The sequence below is a fragment of the Bubalus kerabau genome, chromosome 11, assembly GCF_029407905.1.
Source record: "Bubalus kerabau isolate K-KA32 ecotype Philippines breed swamp buffalo chromosome 11, PCC_UOA_SB_1v2, whole genome shotgun sequence".
In the NCBI taxonomy this organism is placed as follows: domain Eukaryota; kingdom Metazoa; phylum Chordata; class Mammalia; order Artiodactyla; family Bovidae; genus Bubalus; species Bubalus kerabau.
Window position 1 is genome coordinate 76,429,944 of NC_073634.1, and position 25,060 is coordinate 76,455,003.

The window sequence follows — 25,060 nt, forward strand, 5'->3', positions numbered from 1 at the left end:
CCAACATTATAACTCCTTTTTTTTTGCCTCCTAGTCCATCAGCATGAGGAGCCCAAAGTGACTTAACAGTTGTTAACTTCAGATTCAAAGTCCTCTGATTAAAAATGTTGCCCCATGGGAATAAAGATCTCTGATTTTAGCAGAGCCTAAAGTTGCAGGAATGGGAAACAGGTTCTTTTTTTTTGCTCACTAGGGTTCTAGGAACAATCCTATTTCTGTTCATACCACTGGATTGTACTTTTAGGATGCACTTACTGCAGTGTACCCTAAAAGGCTTACTGTGTCTTGATCGCATAGCATATGTGACATGAGTGCTCAGTGCCTGTGGTTAAATTTTCCTCAATGTAAGCACAAGTCATGTGGTCTGAGGTAGTCTTATACCCCGTGTTGTTGCAACTAGGTACTTTTGGATAATGGTGCTGGCTGAGGCACTGAAGGCAGGGAGGGCAGACTTACCAGAATCATTGTCAGTGCCAGTGAGGGCAGATTGCTGCCTTTTGAGGGTGGAGGATGCCCAGTGTTGTCAAGTTGCCATCCAGTGTTTAGCTCATCTCGTTGAGTGGTTGTACCAAATTGGAGGCTCAGGGTTTGCCTTTGCTGATGACTAGTTTTGGATACCCAGCAGCAGCAGAAGCTAAGCTATGTCAGTTTTGAGAGAAGAAGGCTATACTGACTCCCCAGCAGTTGGTTTGGAATTGCTAACTCTGGTAAGAATGCTTATTCCCCTGCTGTTCTGAACTGGGCTGCTGTGCTGCTGTTTGGGCTCCCTTTGGGTAAGAGAAGTTCCTGAGGCAGAGAAGTGGAGAGACTCATGGAACCTTGAGATAGGCCACTATCAGCATGAAGTGGAATGGACAGTGTTAAGTGGGAACTGCCTACAGCAAATGAGGCCGAGTTCATCCGTGGGCTGAAGAGATGTGATACAGGGCAGCAGTTGTTTCTGCTGGATACTAATGCAAAAGAAGGGAAGCAGTTATCTAGTCCATCATTAGGGGACTGGTTAAATAAGTTGTGGTATATCCACATGGTGGAATATAATGCAGCTGTAAGAAAAAAAAAGCTTTCAATATACCATAAGGACCTTCAAGATATATTCAATGAAAAAGGTCATGTATTGAATATTGTATATAACTTGTTGCCTTTTGTTTGTAAAAGTGAGAAAATTTTTTTTGCTTGTTTATGGTTGTTTTGATGCTAGTAAGTATCTGAGGAGGAGGGGATGGGTGAGAATGGGAGGGAGATGGGACATGGGGGAGGAGCTAGGAAAGAATGGGAAAGAAAGGAAGATGAGTGATGAAACATTTTCCTTAATGCTTGTTTAAAAAATATTACCTGGATTTTGTTTGTTTTGTAAGTGAAACCTCTTACAAATGATGAAATGTTTATTATTAGTTTGAATTTTATTTTCCATGTGACTTTATAAACTAAAACTTCTCATGGCCTTTGAACTAATCAAATACATATTAAATATTCCCATGCCTGGCAACTTGTCACTCATTTGTCAGCTTGTATGTTGGGTGGTCATTGATCCTGACTACTCAGCTCTCTCTCTTCCCATTAAAGTTGTCTCATTAAACTCCTCGCCTTGTTTTATTTTATTGCACTTAACTACTATCTGAAAATTTAAAAAAAATTACTTATCACTTTTATTTTGTTCATTGTATTTATCACTATCTGAAAAAATTTTCTTTTTGCTTACGTATTTATTGTGTGTTTCTACCATTAGAATACTAACTTCTGGGGATTTCCTGGTGGCCCAGTGGTTAAAACTCCATGCTTCCAATACTGGGCATGGGTTTGATCCCCGGTCAAGGAACTAAAGTTCCTGTATGCCACATGACCAACCCCCCACCCCCCACCCCAAAAAAAAGGAATACTAACTTCCTTAAAAGCAAGGACTTGCTGTATATTGTCCAACATTTTTTGGCATCCCATTTTTATTTTTGTTTGTGTATACATGGATGTGATATCTTTTACCCTAAAGATTTATTTACTTATCAAGCAGAGAACTTACATCTTTTCTTCTCACTTGCCCTGCCTACCATCCCCAACCCTCTTTATTGGGTATCAGTCACTGCTTCTTGCTTTGATCATTTTAGGTATTAAAACAGTTTCATTTTCAGCTATGAGTAAGTTGAGTTCTCTGGTTACTTGTGTAACCACCACCCTAATCAAGGTATAAAATATTTCTGTTCATTTCCCTTTGTGGATTTGACAAAGCTTGTTAGTTGATACTTCAGTGTTTTATTATTTTGTAGTTGACTCTGCATTTGAATAAATTTTTATAGGAAGAATTAATATTCTTTACCTTTGTTTCCATAGTTCTTTATAGATGTTATCAGTGTTTCATCTCTTGTATTATAAATGTCCATCTCTCTCTTCCCCTACTCAATCTCAACCCTAGCAGTGAACTACAGGGCTTGTTTCTTACTCATTTTTGTGTATCCAGTTTTTGGCACTTAAGAAGCACTTAGTAAATGTTTGTTAAGAGTTAGTTTTAGGAGTAGTGTGGATGTATAACTGATTGAGAGACTGTATAGCTTAATGCTTAAGAGCAAGGAAACTTGTCTTCCATCAGATCAGATCAGATCAGATCAGTCGCTCAGTCGTGTCCGACTCTTTGCGACTCCATGAATCGCAGCACGCTAGGCCTCCCTGTCTATCACCAACTCCCGGAGTTCACTCAGACTCATGTCCATCGAGTCAGTGATGCCATCTCATCCTCTGTCGTCCCCTTCTCCTCCTGCCCCCAGTCCCTCCCAGCGTCAGTCTTTTCCAATGAGTCAACTCTTCGCATGAGGTGGCCAAAGTACTGGAGTTTCAGCTTTAGCATCATTCCTTCCAAAGAAATCCCAGGGCTGATGTCCTTCAGAATGGACTGGTTAGATCTCCTTGCAGTCCATGGGACTCTCAAGAGTCTTCTCCAACACCACAGTTCAAGAGCATCAATTCTTCGGCACTCAGCCTTCTTCACAGTCCAACTCTCACATCCATACATGACCACAGGAAAAACCATAGCCTTGACTAGACAAACCTTTGTTGGCAAAGTAATGTCTCTGCTTTTGAATATGCTATCTAGGTTGGTCATAACTTTCCCTCGAAGGAGTAAGCGTCTTTTAATTTCATGGCTGCGGTCACCATCTGTAGTGATTTTGGAGCCCAGAAAAATAAAGTCGGACACTCTTTCCACTGTTTCCCCATCTATTTCCCATGAAGTGGTAGGACCGGATGCCATGATCTTCATTTTCTGAATGTTGAGCTTGAAGCCAACTTTTTCACTCTCCACTTTCACTTTCATCAAGAGGCTTTTGAGTTCCTCTTCACTTTATGCCATAAGGGTGGTGTCATCTGCATATCTGAGGTTATTGATATTTCTCCCGGCAATCTTGATTCCAGCTTGTGTTTCTTCCAGTCCAGCGTTTCTCATGATGTACTCTGCATATAAGTTAAATAAGCAGGGTGACAATATACAGCCTTGACGTACTCCTTTTCCTATTTGGAACCAGTCTGTTGTTCCATGTCCAGTTCTAACTGTTGCTTCCTGACCTGCATACAGATTTCTCAAGAGGCAGATCACGTGGTCTGGTATTCCCATCTCTTTCAGAATTTTCCATAGTTTATTGTGATCCACACAGTCAAAGCCTTTGGGATAATCAATAAAGCAGAAATAGATGTTTTTCTGGAACCCTCTTGCTTTTTCCATGATCCAGCGGATGTTGGCAATTTGATCTCTGGTTCCTCTGCCTTGTCTAAAACCAGCTTGAACATCAGGAAGTTCACGGTTCACATATTGCTGAAGCCTGGCTTGGAGAATTTTGAGCATTACTTTACTAGCGTGTGAGATGCGTGCAATTGTGCGGTAGTTTGAGCATTCTTTGGCATTGCAGCCCTTGTGAAGCCTAAACCAGTGGGCAAGACAGATGATTTAAGATGCAGTTATAATAAATACAGTGTGATAAACAATGCAGGTGTGTATGGAGTACTTAGTCCATCTACTTCTTTACTTGCAGATTCTCACATCCAGCTAATAAAGGATATAAAATTTATACTTTTCAATATTCAAGAATTATATAAACAGGTCCTAAATTTGGGTTTGATTCTCACCTAATTAAAAGCAGTATTTGGAAGCCATGGGAGGATGAAAATGTCCAAGGAGAGTAGAAACTGGGGATAAGAGAATTTTGAGAAAGATCAACTTTGTGGAGAACGAAAAGTTGCTAGTGGAGAGATAGGAGGGAAGCAAGGAGAGTCTGGTGTCAAGGAAGCTGAACAGAAGAGTGCATCTCAGGACAGAGTGATCAACAGATACTGTTCAGTAGGCAGGTAAGATGTTTGGCTCTATCAGCTATTCCTTCTGCCTTAATTCCATATTTCCATATTATCTGTTCAGCTCATGAACTCATAGTGTTTGTATAGTGAGTTTGGTAGGTGAGGAATACTGCATCCTCTGACTTCATTTGTTTCTGAGTGTCACATTGTAAATAGCACAGGTTTGGAAAAAGAGAAATTTGTCAAACTCTCAAGCTATTTGCCTCTCAAATTGGCATGGGAAGAGTTGGTATGGCTAAGGGATGCCTCTGTTTCCTTACTTACCCTGTTCAGTGGAACTTGTTCAGGTCCATTTGACAAAGCAGTTATTCCTTGATTCCATGTTTTCCTTCACTGTTTAAGAAGAGCTGCTTTAACTCCTTGTTGCTACTCCTGGACCTCCCATTCAGTGCTAAACCTCCTCAAGCTTGATTTCTTCCCTCGTGATTAAATGGAATCTGAACTTGTAAAGCTAAGAATTTCTTGTTGCTAAATACAGAAGACTTTGAAGTTGCCATCTCAACCTCTAGGGGGGTTTTGACATTGCTGATCACTTTATCCTTTTTAAAATGCTTCTGTCTTTTCTGAGGCAATGTATTCTTCTGTATTCCTTCCTATTTCTTTGGCTACTCCTTTGTTTATTTGCTAGTTTTTCTTCTCTGACCCTTTATCATTGGCATATTAGTTCCCTAGCATAGACTCTTACCACTTCTCATTCTGCATGTTTCCTGGTGGAGTTCATTCACTACTGTGACATTAAATTAAAGCTTTTGGACAGTGAATAAGCCACAGGGCGCTGATGTAAATCTGTAAAGATTAGCATGTTTTCATATGTATATTTTAAATGTAAAGTAAAATTTTCTAGATAACACAAAATTCAGGCTCTACATATCTGCTCCTATTTGTGATGAACTCAGAAATGCAGCAGTAATTGAAATACTGCTTTTAATTAGGTGAGAATCAAACCCAAATTTAGGACCTGTTTATATAATTCTTGAATATTGAAAAGTATAAATTTTATATCCTTGTATTAGCTGGATGTGAGAATCTGCAAGTAAAGATGTAGATGGACTAAGTACGCTTTAAAAAACAAATTTATACTTTAATTCTGTGTAGTGTTGATTTTAATTCTTCTCAACAGTTACTCAGTTTGTTATAAAATAGTTTCTAAAAATTGTTTTGTAAGTTCATGAACAATTCCAATGGAATGATTTTTGGTTTGATAAACACTGCCCTCCTGTGGTTAAAGTAAACTAAATGTTTTGTGAAACAAGCAGTCTTTCCAATTAAAATTAATTCGTGGTGAAATAATGTAATAGTAATAGCTCTACAGTAATAGTATTGTAGTGATAATGTGATGGAGTATGATATTTTTGCTCACAAATAGACGTGGGCGTTTTATTTTCCTCTTCATCTTTCCCGTTTGGGTTTCTCTAGTTTGTCTGTACATTTTTCTGTTTATGTACATTTTCTTATTAAAAATTAAGGAAATTAAAAGTTAAATGCAAATGGAAAGATTGAAAAATACTAAGCTATTGAAGGGAGAATAAACATAGATGTGCTAAAAGAAATCAAAAGAAAAGACTAATGAGCTATAATATGTGAAACCAATAAAAGCCTCCATGGAAAAACAACAGTAATGAAAAGATGAAGAATAAACTGGAAAAAGTATTTGCAGTAAATGTGACAATAGAAGTTTTAATATATTTAATATGAAAATGAGAGCTCATACAAATGGTATATACACAAGGGATAGTGGTTGTGAATAACCAGTTTATAGGTTAAATGAGAAAACACAGTAATTAAAGTGTAAAATATATTAAAATTCATAATGGCATTACATAAAATTGTATTCATAATATTCCTAATGGTATGTCAAAGAAAAAAGCTATACTCACCAGTCACCGTTGGCGTATACTAGAAAAACTAGCTAATTATTCTGATAATAAATAGAAGGATAGATTCAAACAATTACCCTGCTTTTTTCTATATGAGTTGTTCTCCTGATTCATCTTGACATCTCAGAAAAGAGACCATAGCTATCCTGTGTGTTCTTGTGTGTGTGTGTGGCGGGGGTGGTGTGGAGGGGGCAGAGTAAACAACACTGTGATGTTCTTTCTGTGAAATAAAATCTGGATCTGTGCAGCCCTCTAGGTAATTCTAATTTTCAGGAAATATGTTCAGAGTACATACAGTTAGCAAAATACAAAATGTGGGAAATTATAGTTTTCTTGTTTTTTTTTTCTTTTCCAGTAAATAAATTGCAAGATAAAAAGGGAGAAATCCATAGATTAAAAGACTTTAAGATATGTGTTAACAAAATGTGATATGTATGGGTCTTCTTTGTATACTGGTTTGAACAAACTGTCAAAAAAACATTGTTTTCTCTTCCCCATGAAAATTGAGGACATTGTCTAAATAATTTGATAATTAAGGAACTATAGTTACATTCTGAGGAGTAAAGTGGTATTTTTATTTTAAAAAATAGTCCTTAGCCTTTTTTTTTTTTTTTTTTTTTTTAGTCCTTATCCTTTTTAAGAGATCTATAGTAAGTATTTTTGGATGAAATGTTGAGATTTTTTTCAGGATAATCCACTTTGTATGCTTCCCACCCACATACAAGGATCCACCTGCAATGCAGGAGACCCTGGTTTGATTCCTGGGCTGGGAAGATTGTTGGAGAAGGGATAGGCTACCCTCTCCAGTATTCTTGGGCCTGGCTGCAGGTATGGCTGAAACAAAATAAGCCATGTGTTGACAATTGTTGATTGTAGTGTTCTCTCTGAATTTGTGTATGTTTTAAAACGGTCATACTTAAAAGTTAATGAAGTGAAGTGCGTGCATACTCAGTCGTGTCCAACTTTGCAACCCCTGTGGACTGCAGCCCACCAGGCTCCTTTGTCCATGGAATTTTCCAGGCAAGAATACTGGAGTGGTGCCATTTTCCTACTCCACAGGATCTTCCCAACCCAGGGATGGAACCTGTGTCTCTTTGTGTGTCTTATGCCCTGGCAAGCAGATTCTTTACCAGCAGTGCCGCTGGGAAGCCCCCCAACTCCCCCCTCCAAAAAAAGTTAATAGAGTGCTTGTATTTAATTTATCAACATTTCTTTTTTTCCCTCAGACTAAATGATATATAGTTCTAAATATTGAGAAAATTTAGCATAAATTTCTAAATTAAGATTAATTTAAAATGCTTAGTATATAAAGGTATTGGTCATAAACTTTTATTTTTTTAAAGGAAAGTAAACATCTTTTAAGCAGTTTTAACTAATTGGCTTCCTCTATTTTATTTCATTAAAAAACAGTACACCTAGAAAATCAATGAAAATAATTTTCATTAAGAAAGAACACAGACTGTATGACACAGGGAACCCAAAGCTGGTGCTCTGTGACAACCTAGAGGGGTGGGGTGGGGAGGGAGGGGGGAGGGAGGTTGAAGAGTGAGGGGACATATGTATACTTATGGCTCATTTGTGTTGATGTATGGAAGAAACCATCACAATAAAGTAATTATCCTCCAATTAAAAATAATATTAAAAAAACCCCACAAATTTCAGGTCTCCATTTCCAGTAGCTTAATGTCTTGTCAGCGTATTAAGTATTTATATATAAATAGTAAAGTTCAACCATATTAAAGTAATTCCTTGCCCTGGATAATAAATTAGAAAATACTTTTATTATTACCATTACCATGGATAATATAAAAGTTTTAAATTCTAAATAGAGTTCATTTCATTCTGATAGTGGATTAATTGTTACCTTTCAGTTAAGATTTGATATTCCAAAGAAATTTTTATTAATTTCCACTTCATAGCTCCTTGGACAGAAAGCCGCTGGTTCACATGAACAGTAGGGCAACCACATCCTCCAGTTTGCTCATCACTACTTTCTGGTAGAGTTGGGATTTGGACTCTGATATTTTGCCTCATTATGATTAATTAACCAAAGTATTCTTACATATGAATGGGGCTTATTCTGTGATATTTTACCCTTGCTTTTCTTGCAGAATAGCTTACTATTTTGTCTTTTTTTTATTTGAATATTTGTAATGTAAATATTAATAGAACATATAAGTGACTTTATAGGGAGTGAAGTCTTGGGATTTAACTTAATGTTGCTTCATATTTTTGTAAAGTTTAGTTCTTGCCTAATGTTTAGTATTATTGGCAGTCTAGGGCATTGAAATAAGCCAGACAGAGAAAGACAAATATTGCATCATCTCATTTATATATGAAATCCAAAAAAGTTGAACTCATAGGAACAGAGAGTGTAGATAAATGGTTACCAGGGGTTGAGTGGTAGAGGAAATTGGGCTATATTGGTCAGAGGATACAAATTAGCAGTTTTAAGATAAATGTGTTCTGGGGTATAATGTTCAGCATGGTTACTGTGATTAACAATACTGTATTATAAACTTGAAATTTGCTTAGAGAGCATATCTGAAATGTTCTTACCACACACCCAAAAAGGTGCCTATGTGAGACAGTGAATGTGTTAAGTTAGCCTTAATGTGTGGCAGTCATTTAACAATATATACATGTATCAAGTCATCACATTGTACACCTTAACTTACACAGTGTGTTGTCGGTTATATTTCAGTAAAGGTAGGGGGAAAATCTGGTTAAAGTAATAAAATTGTGTGTCTGTAGGGATGGTGTTGCTTATGAGTGTCTGAGTGTATTTTAGAGTGGTCAGGAATATCTCTGAAGAAGTGAAGTGAGGGAGAGAGTCCATGAATTTCTGAGGAAAAGTATTGCAAGAGGAGGGAGCAAGAACAGAGGCCCTGAATTAGGAATGAATTGGTTATGTTTGAGAAAGGGCAAGAGGGTAATATGAGAAAAGTGAGATGAGTTTCATGTAGAATTTCTTAGATTCTGTTAGGAATTCAGATTTGTTTTGATTTTAATATTTTAAAAAGTGACGGGTTAAAAATCAGAGGAATATGTAATTTAAGTTTTAGGAAGATTACTTAACTGTCATGTGAATAGACTGATGAGTCATCTAGGCTGGTGTAGAAGAAATTGCGGTTTTACATTGTTGAAATTTGCTGTTTCATATTGGAATACATTCTTAAATGTGGTTATGTTATACATCATTTTAATGCACATTTTTCATTTTTTTGCTAATACTTATTACTTGCTGTTTATTTTATGTTAGACTATAGAAATGATGCTAAACAAAAAGCAAATTTGAGTGATTTTTTATTTGAGTTTAAAATGAGTCATAAAGTAGTGGAGAACAACTTGCAACATCAACAATAACATTTGGCCCAGGAACTGCTAGCTAATGTACAGTGCAGAGGTGCTTCAAGGAAGTTTTGCAAGGGAGATAAGAGCCTTGAAGATGAGCACAGTGGCTGGCCATTGGAAGTTAACAACGACCAGTTGAGAGCAGTCATGAAAGCTGATCCTGTGAAAACTACAGTAGAAGTTGACCATTCTACGGTCATTTGGCATTTGAAGCAAATTGGAAAGGTGAGAAAAGTTGATAAGTGAGTGCCTCATGAGCTGACTGCAAATCAGAAAAATCATTGTTTTGAAATGTTGTCTTCTCTTACTGTACAATGAACCATTTCTCGATCAGATTGTGATGTGCGACGAAAACTGGATTTTATGACAACCGGTGACAACCAGCTCAGTTGTTGGACCGAGAAGCTCCAAAGCACTTCCCAAAGTCAAATTTTCATCAAAAAAAGGTGGTCACTATTTGGTGGTCTGCTGCCCATTTGATCCCCTGATAGCTTTCTGAATCCTGGTAAAACCATTACATATGCTCATTAAATAGATGAGATGAACCGAAAACTGCAGTGCCTGCAGCTGGCATCAGTCAATAGAAAGGGCCCAGTTCTTTTCCTCGACAATGTCCATCCTCATATTGCTCAACCAACGCTTTAAAAGTTGAACGAATTGGGCTATGAAGTTTTCCTCATCCAGCATTATTCACCTGACCCCTCGCCAACCGACTACCAGTTCTTCAAGCATCTTGACAACTTTTTGCAGGCAAAATGCTTCCACAACCAGCAGGAGGCAGAAAATGCTTTCCAAGAGTTCCTCGAATCCCGAAGCATGGATTTATGCTACAGGAATAATAAACTTACTTCTTGTTGACAAAAATGTGTTGATTGTAATGGTTCCTATTTTGCTTAATAAAGATGTGTTTGAGTTATGATTTAAAATTCGTGGCTGAAACTGCAGTTACTTTTGTGCCAACCTAATAGTTAGATATGGCTTTGGCTGCATATCCTCTTGAGAAATCTGTAGGCAGGTCAGGAAGCAACAGTTAGAACTGGACATGGAGCAACAGACTGGTTCCAAGTAGGAAAAGGAGTATGTCAAGGCTGTATATTGTCACCCTGCTTATTTAACTTATATGCAGAGTACATTATGAGAAACGCTGGACTGGATGAAGCACAGGCTGGGATCAAGATTGCCGGGGGAAATATCAATAACCTCAGATATGCAATGACACCACCCTTATGGCAGAAAGTGAAGAAGAACTAAACAGCCTCTTGATGAAAGTGAAAGACAAGAGTGGAAAAGTTGGCTTAAAGCTCAACATTCAGAAAATGAAGATCATGGCATCCGGTCCCACCACTTCATGGGAAATAGATGGGGAAACAGTGGAAACAGTGGCTGACTTTACACCATTCTTAGGGTGTGTCCTTGTCTGTATGGTTCAGAATGACTTGTCTTCTTCATTTTCAAGACAGGGTTAAAGAAGGGCCAAAGAGGGATGTGTCCCTGACTTTTGAAAATCTGAGTTGTTGAAGTCACTCCACCCCACATTGTGTTGTCCCCCACATTGTGTTGTCCGGTACTTGGATTCCACACCTAGATTTGAATGCGTGTTTTCTTTTCATCTATAGCTATATAATATTCAATTGTGTAAATATACTGGTTTTCTTAATATCTTTTTATTAGATAAGAAACCTTTAAACTTTTTTCTTTATTGAGTAACAATGAATATTTTCTTATATTATCAATAGTTTAAAGTTGAATGTTGAATAAAGTTGAATTTGTACACTGGATTATGTGTACATATCCATTTCATGGTGTTGTTTTATTATTGCCATGTTTTTGCTGTCCAAAGTAGCAGGGAAAAAACCATTGAAATATGACTTTTTTTTTTTTTTTTGCATTTGATTGTTTGTGAAATCAAGCATTCTTTGTTGTTTCTTCCATAAATTTTTATTATAGGATATTGAATGTGTACATAAAAGTCAACAGTAATATAATGAATATTTTTGTACCATCTTATAGTTTCTATAATTATTGACTTATAGCCTGCCTTGCAATACTTAATCTCTATCTAAATTTCCTCTATAACTTTGAAGCAAATCTCCAACATCATATAATTTTATCTGTAAGTATTTCAGTATGCAAATGTTACTTTATGTTTTCTGTTCAGTTGTTTTAATTATTTTATGAGCTATCTGTGTCCATGATGTATTTTTCTCCATTTTTAGTAACTTTATATGATTTTAATATATAGATAGTAAATACAGGTCCAGTTTTCTGTTATAGGCCTTAAGTTGGATAAAGGTAGTAAGTTAAATTTGGGGCATGTTAATTTTGAGATGAAACATACAAGGTTGATGTTTAAAAGCAGTTATAAACAGACTGTGCTGCCGCTTTTCATTTATCAAAATGGGAGTGATTGATGAAGTCTTGGGAATGGATGATTTTATTCAGGGAGAGTTGAAGTGAAAAGGAAAAGCTCTAAAATGATGCTTGTGAAATATTTAGGGGGTGGCCATAGAAAAAGACTGGAGAAGGAAATGGCAACCCACTCCAGTATTCTTGCCTGGGAAATGTGTTGGACAGAGAAGCCTGGCAGGCTACGTGGTCCATAGAATCTCAAGTCAGACATGGTCTAGCAACCGAAGAACAACGAAAAGACTACGGAGAAACATATTGGAAAAAAAGAGTCTGGAGAGAGCAGTATCTTAAGAGGGAAAGGTTAATAACATCTGATGTAGCAGAGGTCATGGAAGATGTAAACAAGCTTATTTGTTGGATTTTATGGTTAAGCAAATGAGGAAAGAGGTGCAGACACAGGACACAGTGCGCTGTAGGCTGCAAGGTAGACCTGAGTTTGAATTATGACTCCCACTTACCTTGCTGCATTATGTTTGGAAATTTGCTTAGCTATTAGCAAATTTACGATTTGTTATCTATAACAATAGATAACTATCCTGAGGGTTAGTTATCCCACTTCTTAAATGGAAGTAATGATGCTTCCCTTTTAAGGTTTGCTGAAACATTTAACTGAGAGAATGATTAGCACTTGTTTGTGTCTTCTTTATAAATGGTAGTTGCTGATATCACATCTTGATACCTTAGTGGCTGATCTGAGATATCTGACTTCAAGTGATATCTATTACATAAATCTTGTATCTATTGTTTGTGATACAGTTGCTGTGCTAATTGATAACTCCTTTGATAGTATAATGTAGATTGGTTCAATTTTAGCTTTCACTTTCATCCACTAATTGCCAAGGGTTCCAGGTTAAGAATGGAAAATGATTCAGGTAAAGAGAGTTTCTGCCTAAAATTTGTATAAAAAGAAAAGGAGGAATACAAAATTGACTTATAAGAAAGCAATTTAAAGCAAGTCTGTTAGTGGAAAATATTCTTCATTTTCCTTTAAGAATGTCTTAATTTCTTCTTCATTCTTAGAGGATATTTTTGCTGGACAGGAGTGTTTTAATTACAGTCCTTGTCTTTCAGCACTCAAAAATGTACTTCACTGTTTCTGCCTTTCATGGTTTCTGATGAGAAACCACTTGAGTCACTTGAATTGTTGTTCTCCTAAGTGAAATACTGTTTATCCTTGGCTGCTTTCAAGGTTTTAAAATTTTCTTTGGTTTTCAGTAATTTGGTTGTGATATATCTGGGTATAGATTTCCTTGAATTTATGTTGTTTGAGATTCATTGGTTCTCCTGAAATTGTAGGTGTGTATCTGTCACCAAATTTGCTAAGCTTTTGCTGCTATTCCTTTACATTATGTTTTGTGCATGCTACTCTTTATTTTCTCATTTTGGGACTCTAGGGACATGCCCATTGACTCTGTTCATCTGTTTTTTTGTTTTCTCCCCCTATAACTTTTCTGTTTGTCAAATTGAATAGTTTCTGTTGCTCAATCTTCAGGTTCACTGACTCTCTTCCCCTGTTACCTCCATTCTGCAGTTGAGCCCCTCTAGAGAATTTTGGATTTTACTTTGGATTGTAGTTTTTAGTCTTTAATTTTAATTTTGTTTTATACACCACACAGGTACACACACAATGGTATAATCAACCTTACTTCTTTGCTAATACTTCTGTTTTTTTCCCCCCAAGAATAGTCTTCTCGCTTCTTTTTTTTTTTCCTCTTCTTGCAGCATGGTTGTAATAGCTGCCTTAAAATCTTTACCTGAAAATTCCAGCGTTTGTGTCATCTCAAGTTTGTTGTCTGTAGGTTGTCTTTTCCTTTGTTGAGTTACTGAGATTTTTCTTCATATGTCAAGTGATTTGGGTTTGTGTATTAGACATTTTTTTCCTTTTGTGACATTTCTGTTGCAGTGAAACTTTGATACTGTCTCATTTGAGTCCTATGGAGAATGTTGTTGGTACTTTATTTTGAGGGATTGGGGGTGCTTTTTAAGCAGGCATTTGGCCTTTTAGGTTCAGGTCCCAAGTTTTGGCCTGTCTTCTGTGCACTAAAATTCTAGTGTTTAGTTTTTAAAACTTTTGTTTCTATCTGTCCTGCATATGTACCACTGAGTGCTAACTTTGGGAACCGGATAGTGTGTTTAGGGTTGTGTCCACATGCTTAGTTCTTGGGTGACCCCAGGAGTGTTTGTCGAACTTCTTGGTGTCACTTTTTGAGTTCCTTTCTCTTTGCAAGTTTCCTGACACTTTCTGGCTCCTAGAGAACTTTCTTCCTAGTCCTATGGCTAAATAACTCATGTTTTCATCTCAGCGTTTTGCTACACACTTCCACAGCTGCATCTGCCTTTGATGCCAACCAACAGGATGGTAGAAAAAGGATATAAACCTTAGGAATTCCCACCACATTCATAGGATTGGAAGGAATCCGCTTTCTTGAAGTTTTAGGTCCCTGTCCAGCCACTGCTGGTACCATCCCTGCCACAGCTGCTGCCTTTGAATTGCTTGGGAGCGGGGTCTGAGAGAAAGGGAAAAAACCAAGAGGATCTTCCTCCCCTTTTGGGGCTTCCTTGACGGCTTTTCAGACAGAAAAAGGGAAGACTTCTTTTGAAGCCATTTCTGTCTGCACTTACTGTGCAGTTCTGAGTTGGGGGTGCTTTGAAGTCTGGACTTAGTGATCCTAGGGGAAATAAAACCAGGAAACTCACTGCTGGGTTAGTAGTACTTCTGGTTTTGGTTTCCTCCTCAAAACCAACTGCTTCCATTTTCAGAGTCCTCAGAAAACTAGCTGCTCCATGTACTCTGTCCAGGTTTTTAGTCATATTCAAGAGGAGAGACAGGATAAACTTTGCTTATATCCTCTTTACCAGAACACAGATACTGTTTAATTTCATTATATTGTTCATTTATTTTGGTTAGGAAATTACTGAACATCCAAAATGTACTAGACTTTGTTTGGAAATGTTAAGGTGGATACTCTTTAAGCTATTTCCAGTTAAGTCTACAGGTAGTTATGTTATGTGGTGTTGGAGGCAGAAAGTAAGCATAATTTCATATTATGCATTCATAATAATTAGTAATCTTTTTTGACTCATTTCTGCTTTGGGATTTGATGTATGGTTTGTGACTGAAGATAAGAATGTCCTATTTAAAGAATGTCCATTAATTTTTCATTTATTATCCCAAAATTTAAGGGATGAAAGGTCTCTGGATTTGTATGTGCTGGATGAAATTAATACATAGCTATAATAAGAATAAGAAATAGAGTTTATATGCATAATTATAAGAATTTAAGTAAATAATTTGTTACTATATACTTGTTTCTCAGGTCTTAGAAAAATATCCCAATACACCCATGAGTCATAAAGAAATTCTTCAAGTTATCCAGAGAGAAGGACTAAAAGAAATCAGGTGAGTTATTTAAGTGTTATTTGTAATAATTATAATACTCGATTAGAATATTTTGTAGTATATAGCAGTCTTCAAAGATTATTTAGTAATAATTGCTTTATTAATTTATAATTTGTTGAATTCAGATCTTTGGAGTTTTCAGTCATAGCACAGGTAGAAAACCAAAAGTAAGTTAGAAAAAATTTCTTATAAGATAGCTATTGCCACACCCATGCACTTTAATTCTTAGGAGACCTGGAGCCATTTTCATCCACATCTTTTGATGTAATAAGCTTGGTCATTAGCAAATAAAAAATACTCTAAACAGTTCAGAGAATGGTAGATGTAGTCTAGGAAAAAATAACCTTGGCCAAAAAGAATTGTGTAAAAAATATATACAGCAGTATGTGTTTTAAGTAATAGTCTTACGTTCAAATAAAACAGCCAGGGTCAATTATTATAGGACCAAAGATAAAACACACTTTAATTTCTAAGAGCTTTATTATATTACAACAGTACATAATAGTCACTGTTCATAGTCAAGACCCTCTGTCATCAAGAAATATTAAGGTTATGTTCAATATACTTTATATGTTAAGGCAGAAATCTGGGTGTCTACATTAGAGACATTTTCATTAAGAGAAAGAGGTTGCTGTGCTACTAGTTGTTCTCAGTCAGGGGTGAAATTTGTGTAACAGCCATAGGGAAAGTGTTCAGAATTTTGGGGGACCATGACTAGATTTTGATTATCACCATGACTAGAAAGGAGGGAGCACTGTGGTGATAACGGGAATAGAACAAGGGTGCTAAATGTCTTCCATGCATATTGTGCTGGACAGCCCTTCCCAGGGAAGAATTGTTCCGCTCAGATGCCAGTGGTGTTGCTGTTGAGAAATAGCTATATTGGAATATTTGTAGATGGATTGTATATTTTTTGATGAATAGCCATTGCACGTTTGAGATTTTTTAATTTTTATTTTCTTTAACATGAAATTCCAGATTTTTTAAGTTGGCTCTCTTTTAGTAATACAGTTCAAAACTGATATGTGGCCAAATGTCAGTAGGTTGGGGACAAATTAGCTTTGCTCTGTTAATATTAAATATGAAGTAAAAGTTTATCTCTGTATAATTAATATGTCCCTAAAAAAATATGTGATCATTTGTAAATTAAACCATTAAAATGTGTGAAGAATGAGTCTTAAACATATTTCTTGTAAATTATTAAAAGATTAATCACTCTTAATTTATCAATGACATTATTCAAAATTTTTGAGTTTGGCTAGACTTACTAGATTAAAGCATAATACTCTAATCCTAGATATCTGTATAGGCTACAGGAGAAAATGATAGTGATTTTAGTTACTTTGAGGAACAAATTCTGCTAAGGCATTTTAATATCTTTTTTGTGACACAATAGAATTTTCTAGAATAGGAATAAGCGAGAGATTTCAATTCTTTTCATAAAATTAGACTTTTGATACACACTGAGGAAATAGACCAGAAAACCTGGTATAAGGAGATCAAACTCTTAACAATGCCCTAGGTCTAAATGACAATTGCAGGATCATCCATCTCTAACATAGTAAGGCTCTGTGGCTGTAAACTTGTCATTATTATTTCTAGAGAGTAGGCAGGAACAGTGAATAAGAAAGAATACTAAATAAGAACAGAAGGGGGAAAAAAGGAAGAACTTAAAAAAATGTAGCAAGATGGTGGAGTCATCAAAAATAGCTTCTGGCTTCACTTAGTGACAACTTACAAATAGCTGTTCTTGATTAAGCTATTGTGGTAATACAGTTATGTGACCACAAAGCAGTACTTTTTAAGTCTCCAGTGACTTCCATTTTGTTACCTTACAGAACTTATAGTTTTGTCTTACCACTGTCTTACCACTCAGCATTATTTAACACAGATGACTGCTATTAATACTTCCTTCTTGAAATGTTTCCTTACTTGAAGTGTCCACAGATACTCTAATTTTCTTTCTTCCTCTGTAAACTTTTCCTCTCAGTTCTTTTGCTCATTATCTTCTCTCCAACTCAAGTGCAATTTTGTCCATTCCCGTAACTTTGGAGGGGGGGGTCACTTTTGTTAGTTCCCAGTTTTGTAGGGATGGGCATTCCCACCTAGCCTTTGTACATGCTGACCCCTTTACTCAGTTAACTCTTATTTTTTTTGGGTGTCAACTTGAGTATGTCTTTTTCAGAGATCTTTGACTTCCTGATCTATTAATAGATCTCATTTTCCATTTTTAGTTTCTTAATAGTGTTCTGTGTTCTTTTTTCATAGGACTTAAGATTTGAAATTGCATATTGTTTTGGTCTTAAAATCATGTATCTTCTCTATAGCTTACATTAAGCTAGTAGCTCTATGAAGGCAGGACATTATCTCCATCCACTTGGCATTCTCCTTCCCTTCCCCCTTTCCCCCCAGGCTTGGCACGTAATAGACATTGCTAACCTACTTGTTAATGAGTATATGGAGTATCAGTGATTGGAAGGTCACATTCACATGTAGTTATAGCTTACCTTCTTGTTGCATGACGTGTCACATGGTAGTCTTACAATTTTTAGACCTTTAGGTAGGTTATGAGATGAAATAGATACTTTGCTTATTGAAGCTGTGCTCCTTTTTACAGTTTTACTTTCATTCCTTAATCCTTAATACAAGCTTTTCCACTTTTTACATTTTCTCTCTTCCCCCTATTTTGAAGAATCTTGCTTAATTTTAGTTATTTCCTACTATATTGTTTCATTTAAAAATATATTAAAATGGAAGCTGCTCCAGTGTCTGTCAGCAGATGAATGGATAAATAGAATGTGGTATATATAGTCTGTGGAATATTGTTCAGCCTTAAGGAGTGAGATTCTGATATATGCTACATAGATGAACCTTAAAAACACACTAAGTGAGTATATGTATAATTGAATCACTGTACTATATACATGGAAAGTAATACAACATTGTAAATCAACTATAATACAACAAAAATTTTAAAAAAGAATATGAAAGAGAATGTGTATATAGGTAGATAGATACCTATGTATTTTGAAAAACACACGGTGAGTGAAATAAGCAGACAGAAAAAGGCAAATATTGTACAGTTCCACTGACATGAGATACCTAGAATAGGCAAACTCAGAGAGACAGGAGATGGCATAGAGGTTACCAGCGGCTGAGAGTAGAGAGAATAGGGACTTAACTGTTAATTGGTACAGAGTTTCTCTCTGGGATGATGAAAAAGTCCTAGAAGTGGATAGTGGTAATGGTTGCACAACATTGCAAATCTGCTTAATGCCACTGAATAGTACACTTAAAATGGTTAAAATGGTAACTTGTATATTATGTATATATTTTGCCAGAACCAGTCAACAAAACGAAGTATTAAAAATGAAGTGATTGACTCCTGGTTGAGAAAGATTGTAGTCCCTTTGAGAGGTTAGGTGGTAAGATTGAAAATCATTTACCCAAAGTATGGAATTTTGAATGAATTAATTAGAAACATGTACAGTATTCTTAGAATATTATAACATTTGAATTAAATGCTCCTTATAACTATAAAGCATACCAGCATTTTAGAAAACAGAAAAAGAAGGTTTTCCCCCTCACAATAACTTAATGATTTCAGGCATTCCGTTATGTTTGTTTGTTTTTAATTCCTAAGTGAATCCCTTTTAAAGATAGAGTTTCCCAAGGAAGTCCCAGGGAAGAAAGAAGATATGGATTTATTTTGTTGTTTCAGGTGAAAAGAACATTTTAGAGTGTTCTAAAAGTAGCTTAGTTCTGTTGAGAACAGATAAGAAGATGTGAAAAGAGTTGGAATAACCTTTGGGAAGAAGAAAAGCTAAAAATTTTTTTAAAAAGAATTTGGAACTTTTAGGTTATAACAGTTATTGGGAATTTAGATAGATGCTCTGTGGTATTTGGTCATATGTTTAAAAAAAAAGTTTCTGTACTGTTTGACAATAAATAGTTATTTCAGAAAATTATAAATGGCTTTTAAAAATTTGTTGTGACTTCTCACTTCCTTGTTAAATTTTTCATGCCTAAAATACAGCCCAATTGGTTTTTCTCTTAACTTACATAGGAATGATAACTGGGCAGTAGTTCCCTAGTCTTGAGCTCTTTGACACAGAATTGCTTGTTCCAAAGTTGAAGTTTTGTCAGAACCTTTACAAAAAATTCTGTAAGCTTTTAATCATTTATTTTTACCTATATCGTTTCCTTTTTACAGTTAGTATTGTTCACTGGGTAAAGATTTTATTTATTGGGTTGACTTGGTTGAAAAACCCCCATTCTCACTTTAGCTGATGGGTTATTGATTCTAGATCATGCTATACATTTAGGTGACTCTAAATGTTGAAAGGATAGCTATTTTTGTTTTCCTCTCAAGACACTACAAATGAAATCAAGGATTCGGAGAGACATGTATCCATTTGAGAGACATGATACCATTTGATTACTTCAGTTTCTAAGAGAAATTATTCAGGGTTTTATTTTATCCTGAACCAGTGTAACTTGTATAGCAAATGGCTGTCCTTAGCCATCAGTATTTAAAATAGTCTTTCAAACACTTAACATGTTTCCTTTTTGTCTGATGATGTAGATTTCCCAGTTTACAGGAAGGCTAACTCAGTACTCCCCTCCCCTCTATTCCTCTTTTCTCCTCTCTTGAGTCATTACTTCTTCCTGTGATTGCAAAGTATCCCATCAGGCATGCATACAAACCCCAGAGGTAATTCAAACTCCAGCCTCCAGAATATACTCACACAGCTTCTTGGAGCTGTTTCTGGGCCTTGGGGCATTCTTTAAAATCTTTTAAAATTAGGTGTGTGAAAGATCCCTATCTTTGAGTTATAGTTCTGTAGTTCTCAGGGTCCAGTCAGCAGACAGAAGCTACCAATACATGGTTTAACAGGGAAGTTACAAAGTTAACTGGTAATTAACTGAGTAATATTAACTAGTAACCAAGAATTAACTATTAAAAGGTAAAAATAACATAGAAGAAAACAGTAATTACAGACTTGGGAAGCAACTGTAGGACTAAGGCAGTGTGCCCTAGGAAAGAAGAACTTTCGTGTTCCCAGATTCAGCTCTCTGTGGAGAAGGTGGGGCTCTGGTTCAGTGGATGACAGAGTTCACTGGTGCCATAGCCTGAGGTGGCACATCAGAAGCCACCTTCTGGGTACTAAAAGAACTTGCTGGAAAGCCTCCTGCTGGGTGTTCAGCTGGGGAGCCAGCTGAGCCACCAGCAGAATTTTCTGGGGAGGTACCCTTAGGCTTTCTGCTGAACATTGCTGAAGGGTGAGCCACTATGGAGTGTCCCTCATATTGTTGGGTGCTGCAAGCTCAAGAAGAAGCAGGCTAGAGTACACTAAAACCAGAAAGGAGAGACCCCATTGTTTCTTTCTGCAGTATCCTCCCAGCACTCTACTGACAAAACTTAACATTGAGCCAGCTGGCAAAGGAGAAATGTTTCTAGAATCCAACTTCATTATCACAGAGAAGGGCAAAGAAGGTTGGATTTGGAGCTAAAACTCAATAAATCAATAACTGGCACAGAAAGCGTCAGTAATTTTTCCTGAGTAACAGGTCATTGACTGGTCCCATGTACCACTTTTGTTTAGTTTATTTCTTTCCATCTGTACCCCCGCTAAACTGGTACAGTGCTGTTGACTCTTTAGGATCTGAAATTTCTTATCTGTACTCAAGATATTAAGCCATCATTTATCCTCATCTCTTATGAAAGAATCTTGAAATCTTTCAAAGTCAACTGAGATATTTCCTCCACAAAGCTGGTGGCTTTTTCCTCTTCAGTTCAATATATCTTCCTCTCTCAATATTTTTTTTTTATTATGTATAAAATTTATTAATACATAAAAAGTTTACAGTTTTAGAAAAATAATATATAGTATCACTTAAACAATTGAAAATTCACATACAAAAGAATAAAACTGGATCCTCCTTCATACTGTATCATAAAAATTAGCCCAAAATAATGAAAGACTTAAATCTATAAAGTCCTTAGAAGAACCAGAGGAATAAACCTTCATGATTTGGCATGCAGGATCTTAGCTCTCGATCAGGGATCAAACCTCGAGAAAAGTCTCCTGTTTTGTTCCTGATGTTGGTGATTTTTATTTTCTCTTTTGTCTTTGTCAGTCTTGCTAGAGATATGTTAAATTTTTTTTTTTTAAGTGACCAGAGTTTTGTTTCTTTGCTTTTTCTCTATTGTTTTGTCATTGTTTTTCCATTAAAAAAAATCATTTTATGACTATGATGAGGATATGGTCTCTGTTGGGATTTTAAATGTTCCATACATACTTGGAAAGCCTGTGTATATGTTTTCTCCTGGTTTGGGGGTAGAAAGTGAAGTCGCTCAGTTGTGTCCGACTCTTCGCTACCCCATGGACTGTAGCCCACCAGGCTCCTCTGTCCATGGGATTTTCCAGGAAAGAATACTGGAGTGGGTTGTCATTTCCTTCTCCAGGGGATCTTCCCAACCCAGGGATTGAACCCAGGTCTCCCGTATTGCAGGCAGATGCTTTAACCTCTGAGCCAGCAGGGAAGTGGTTACATCTCATACATGGACTTCCCCACCAGACAATGTTATTATTTGCTTTCTGGCCTTAAAGAGCTGAAAGACTATTTTTACCCAGATGTTTACCATTTCATGTGCTCTTCATTCTTCCCTTAAGTTCCACATTTCCCTCCAGTATCATCCTCCCTTCAGCCTGAAGCACTTCCTTTTCAGTATTTCTTTAAGAACTGCTCTGCTGGTGATGAATTCTTAGTTTTCCTTCATTTGAGAATGTTCTTTGGGAGGGGTAGAGTAGGGGAGGCTTTCATTTTGAAGAATTTTCTTGTTGGATACAGAATTTGGTATTGATAGCTCTTGTATTTCAGTACTTTAAAAATGTTGCTCTACTGCCTTCTGACCTCCATGGTTTTTGGTGAGAAATGCATGCTTGTTTCAATTATTGCCCTCCTGTAAGTAATACTGATACACTGTTTTCTCTGGTTGCTTTCAAGATCATTTCTTTTTGCTTAGTTTACAGCAGTTTGATTTTTTTAAAAACATATCTAGGTGTGGATTTCTTTGTGTTTAAATCTCTTCAGCATTCACTGAGCTTCTTGAATCTGTAGCTTTGTATATTTTGCCAAATTTGGCAGATTTTCAGCCATTCTTCAAATATTTTTTCTTCACTACATTCTTTGTCTTCTTCCAGTGTCATGAGTCTGCTCATTTTTCCTCAATCTTTTTCTGTCTGTATTTCAGATGGGATGATTTCTGTTGCTCCTTTGTCATATCTTCTGACACTTCTCTCATTGTTCTGCATTCAGCCACTGAGCCCATCCAGTGATATTTTTTAAATTTCTGATATTATATCCTTTTATTCCAAAATTTGTGTTTCTGTTTTTTTTTTTAATAGTTTTTGTTTATTTGCTGAAAACTTCTGTCTTCCCATTAATTTCAAGTTATCTTTGCCACATGGATATAGTAATAATGCTTTAAAGTTTCTGACTGTTAAGTCCAGCATCTGGGTAATCTCAGGATTAGCAACTGTTGATTGTTTTTTTCCTTGAGAATCTGTCACATTTTCCTGAACCTTAGATTATTGAGAAATTTAGGGTAGTATTCTGGACATTTTGAATAATATATTGTTTTATGTTCTGTTTTTCTTCTAAAAACTTCTGTAGAATGCTGATTTCTTTTCTTTTCTTTTTTAAAGTAAATAGCCCAGTTATTCACAGACTACATGTTCTCTCTTCTGTGTTAGTTTGATAATCACTTCATCTTTTAAAGCCTTCGCTTTGCTCTTTTGGATCTGTTCCTTGTTAGTCTGAGATGTGAACAGGGATTCAGTTCTAAAAAGCCTTTGCTGTGTTGTTGGGGAATGTCCTGTGTGCCAGCTCAGAGATGAGCCCAGGCCTTGTGAGGGAATTAGGGGAGTCCCTTCTCTGGTTCTTTTCTCTTAGGAATTCCATACCCCACAACCCATTCTTAGAATTTTACCTATCCTCTACAGTAGGACATCTCCTCAGCTAGGTCATGCTTTTTAGTCAAAGTGGTGAGAAATAAACCCCAGAAAACTCACTCTCTGAGAGTTTAGCCAGCTGAAGTTAGAGTATAGTCCACATGACTACCCTCACTTACTAGACCAACTACATAGTTCACAGATTTCCTTTTTTTAAAAAAAAGACTTGATTTATTTTATTTTTGGCTGCACTGAGTCTTGGTTGCTGCATGCAGGGTTTCTCTGGTTACGGTGAATGGGGCTACTCTAGTTGCGGTGCACGGGCTTCTCGTTGTCCTTCTCTCACTGTGAAGCAGGGCTCTCAGCATGTGGGCTCAGTATTGTGGTGCATGGGCTTAGTTGCTCTACAGAATGTGGAATCTTCCCAGAACAAGGATTGAACCTGTGTCCCCTACATTGGCAGGCGGATTCTTAAGCAGTGGACCACCAGGGAAGTCCTCACAGATTTGACTACTCTCAAGGCTTGATAATTTGCTGAAAGTACTTGTGTAACACTGAAAATTGTTAAGCATTTGGTTTTGGAAGGATACGGATTAAGATTTGTCAAGGGAAGAGACACACAGAGTCAGGGTGCAGTACCCAGCGCAGAGCTTCCAGTCATCCTCTCCCCATGACTTAGGATAGTGTTAGTTGTCAGCATCAGTGTGTGACAGTAAGCAGAGTATTGTCAACCAGGGAAGTTCACTTAAGCCTTGGTGTCCAGGGTTTTTATTTATTGGGGGTCCATCATATAGGCATTATTCAGTTTTCAGTGTCCAGCCCCTCTAGTGGTCAGCTGATACCATGTGACCCAAGCTCCCGCCTTAAATCACATTGTTGGTATGTATCAAAGCCCCCGCTCCAGATTGCAGTGTTTCTATGTGGCTGGCCCTCATAGGGCCTGCTGCTGCTACTAAGTCACTTCAGTCGTGTCCGACTCTGTGCGACCCCATAGACAGCAGCCCACCAGGGTTCCCCGTCCCTGGGATTCTCCAGGCAAGAACACTGGAGTGGGTTGCCATTTCCTTCTCCGATGCATGAAAGTGAAAGTGAAGTTGCTCAGTCATGTCCTCAACTCTTTGCGACCCCATGGACTGCAGCCTACCAGGCTCCTCCGTCCATGGGATTTTCCAGGCAAAAGTACTGGAGTGGGGTGCCGTTGCTTTCTCCGTCATAGGGCCTAGTGATATTATTTCTTAAGCCAAAGGCAAGGCCAGCCTTCTGTGGGTAACAGTAAATTTTATACTGTATGATCTCATGTGAATTAGGTTTGACTTCCCAGCGTGCCAGCTATCTTAATTTTCAGTGTTTTAAGTAGTTGCTTTTTAAAAATTGACATATAGTTCACATACCATTGTGGTCTACATTTTAGAGCATACAGCTCAAGTTTTTTTTTTTTTTTAAGTTTACTCACCCAAAACATTTTCATCACCCTGGAAAGAAGCCCTGTACTCATAAGCTGCCACTCCCCTTCCTTGTCCCCTGCAACTCTCCCCATGTCCCAGCCCTAGGCAATTAGTAATGTGCTTTTTGTCTCCATGGATTTGCCGATTTTGGATATTTTGTGTGATGAAGTTATATAATATGTGGTTTTCTGTGACGGCTTCTTTCATATATAATGAATTTGAAGGCTCATTCATATGGTAGCATTTATCAGTACTTCATTCCTTTGTTGCCAAATAATATTCCATTAT

The 25,060-nt window shown here is 36.8% G+C and overlaps 1 protein-coding gene across 1 annotated transcript in view; it reads left to right on the plus strand.

The window, feature by feature from the left end:
• The window catches only part of ASXL2 (ASXL transcriptional regulator 2), a 113,718-nt gene that overhangs the window by 25,860 nt on the left and 62,798 nt on the right, over positions 1 to 25,060 (plus strand). The window contains exon 2 of the mRNA XM_055540741.1: positions 15,287 to 15,369. Within this exon, the coding sequence (XP_055396716.1) occupies positions 15,287 to 15,369 (83 nt within the window). The remainder of the gene's footprint in view (positions 1 to 15,286; positions 15,370 to 25,060) is intronic.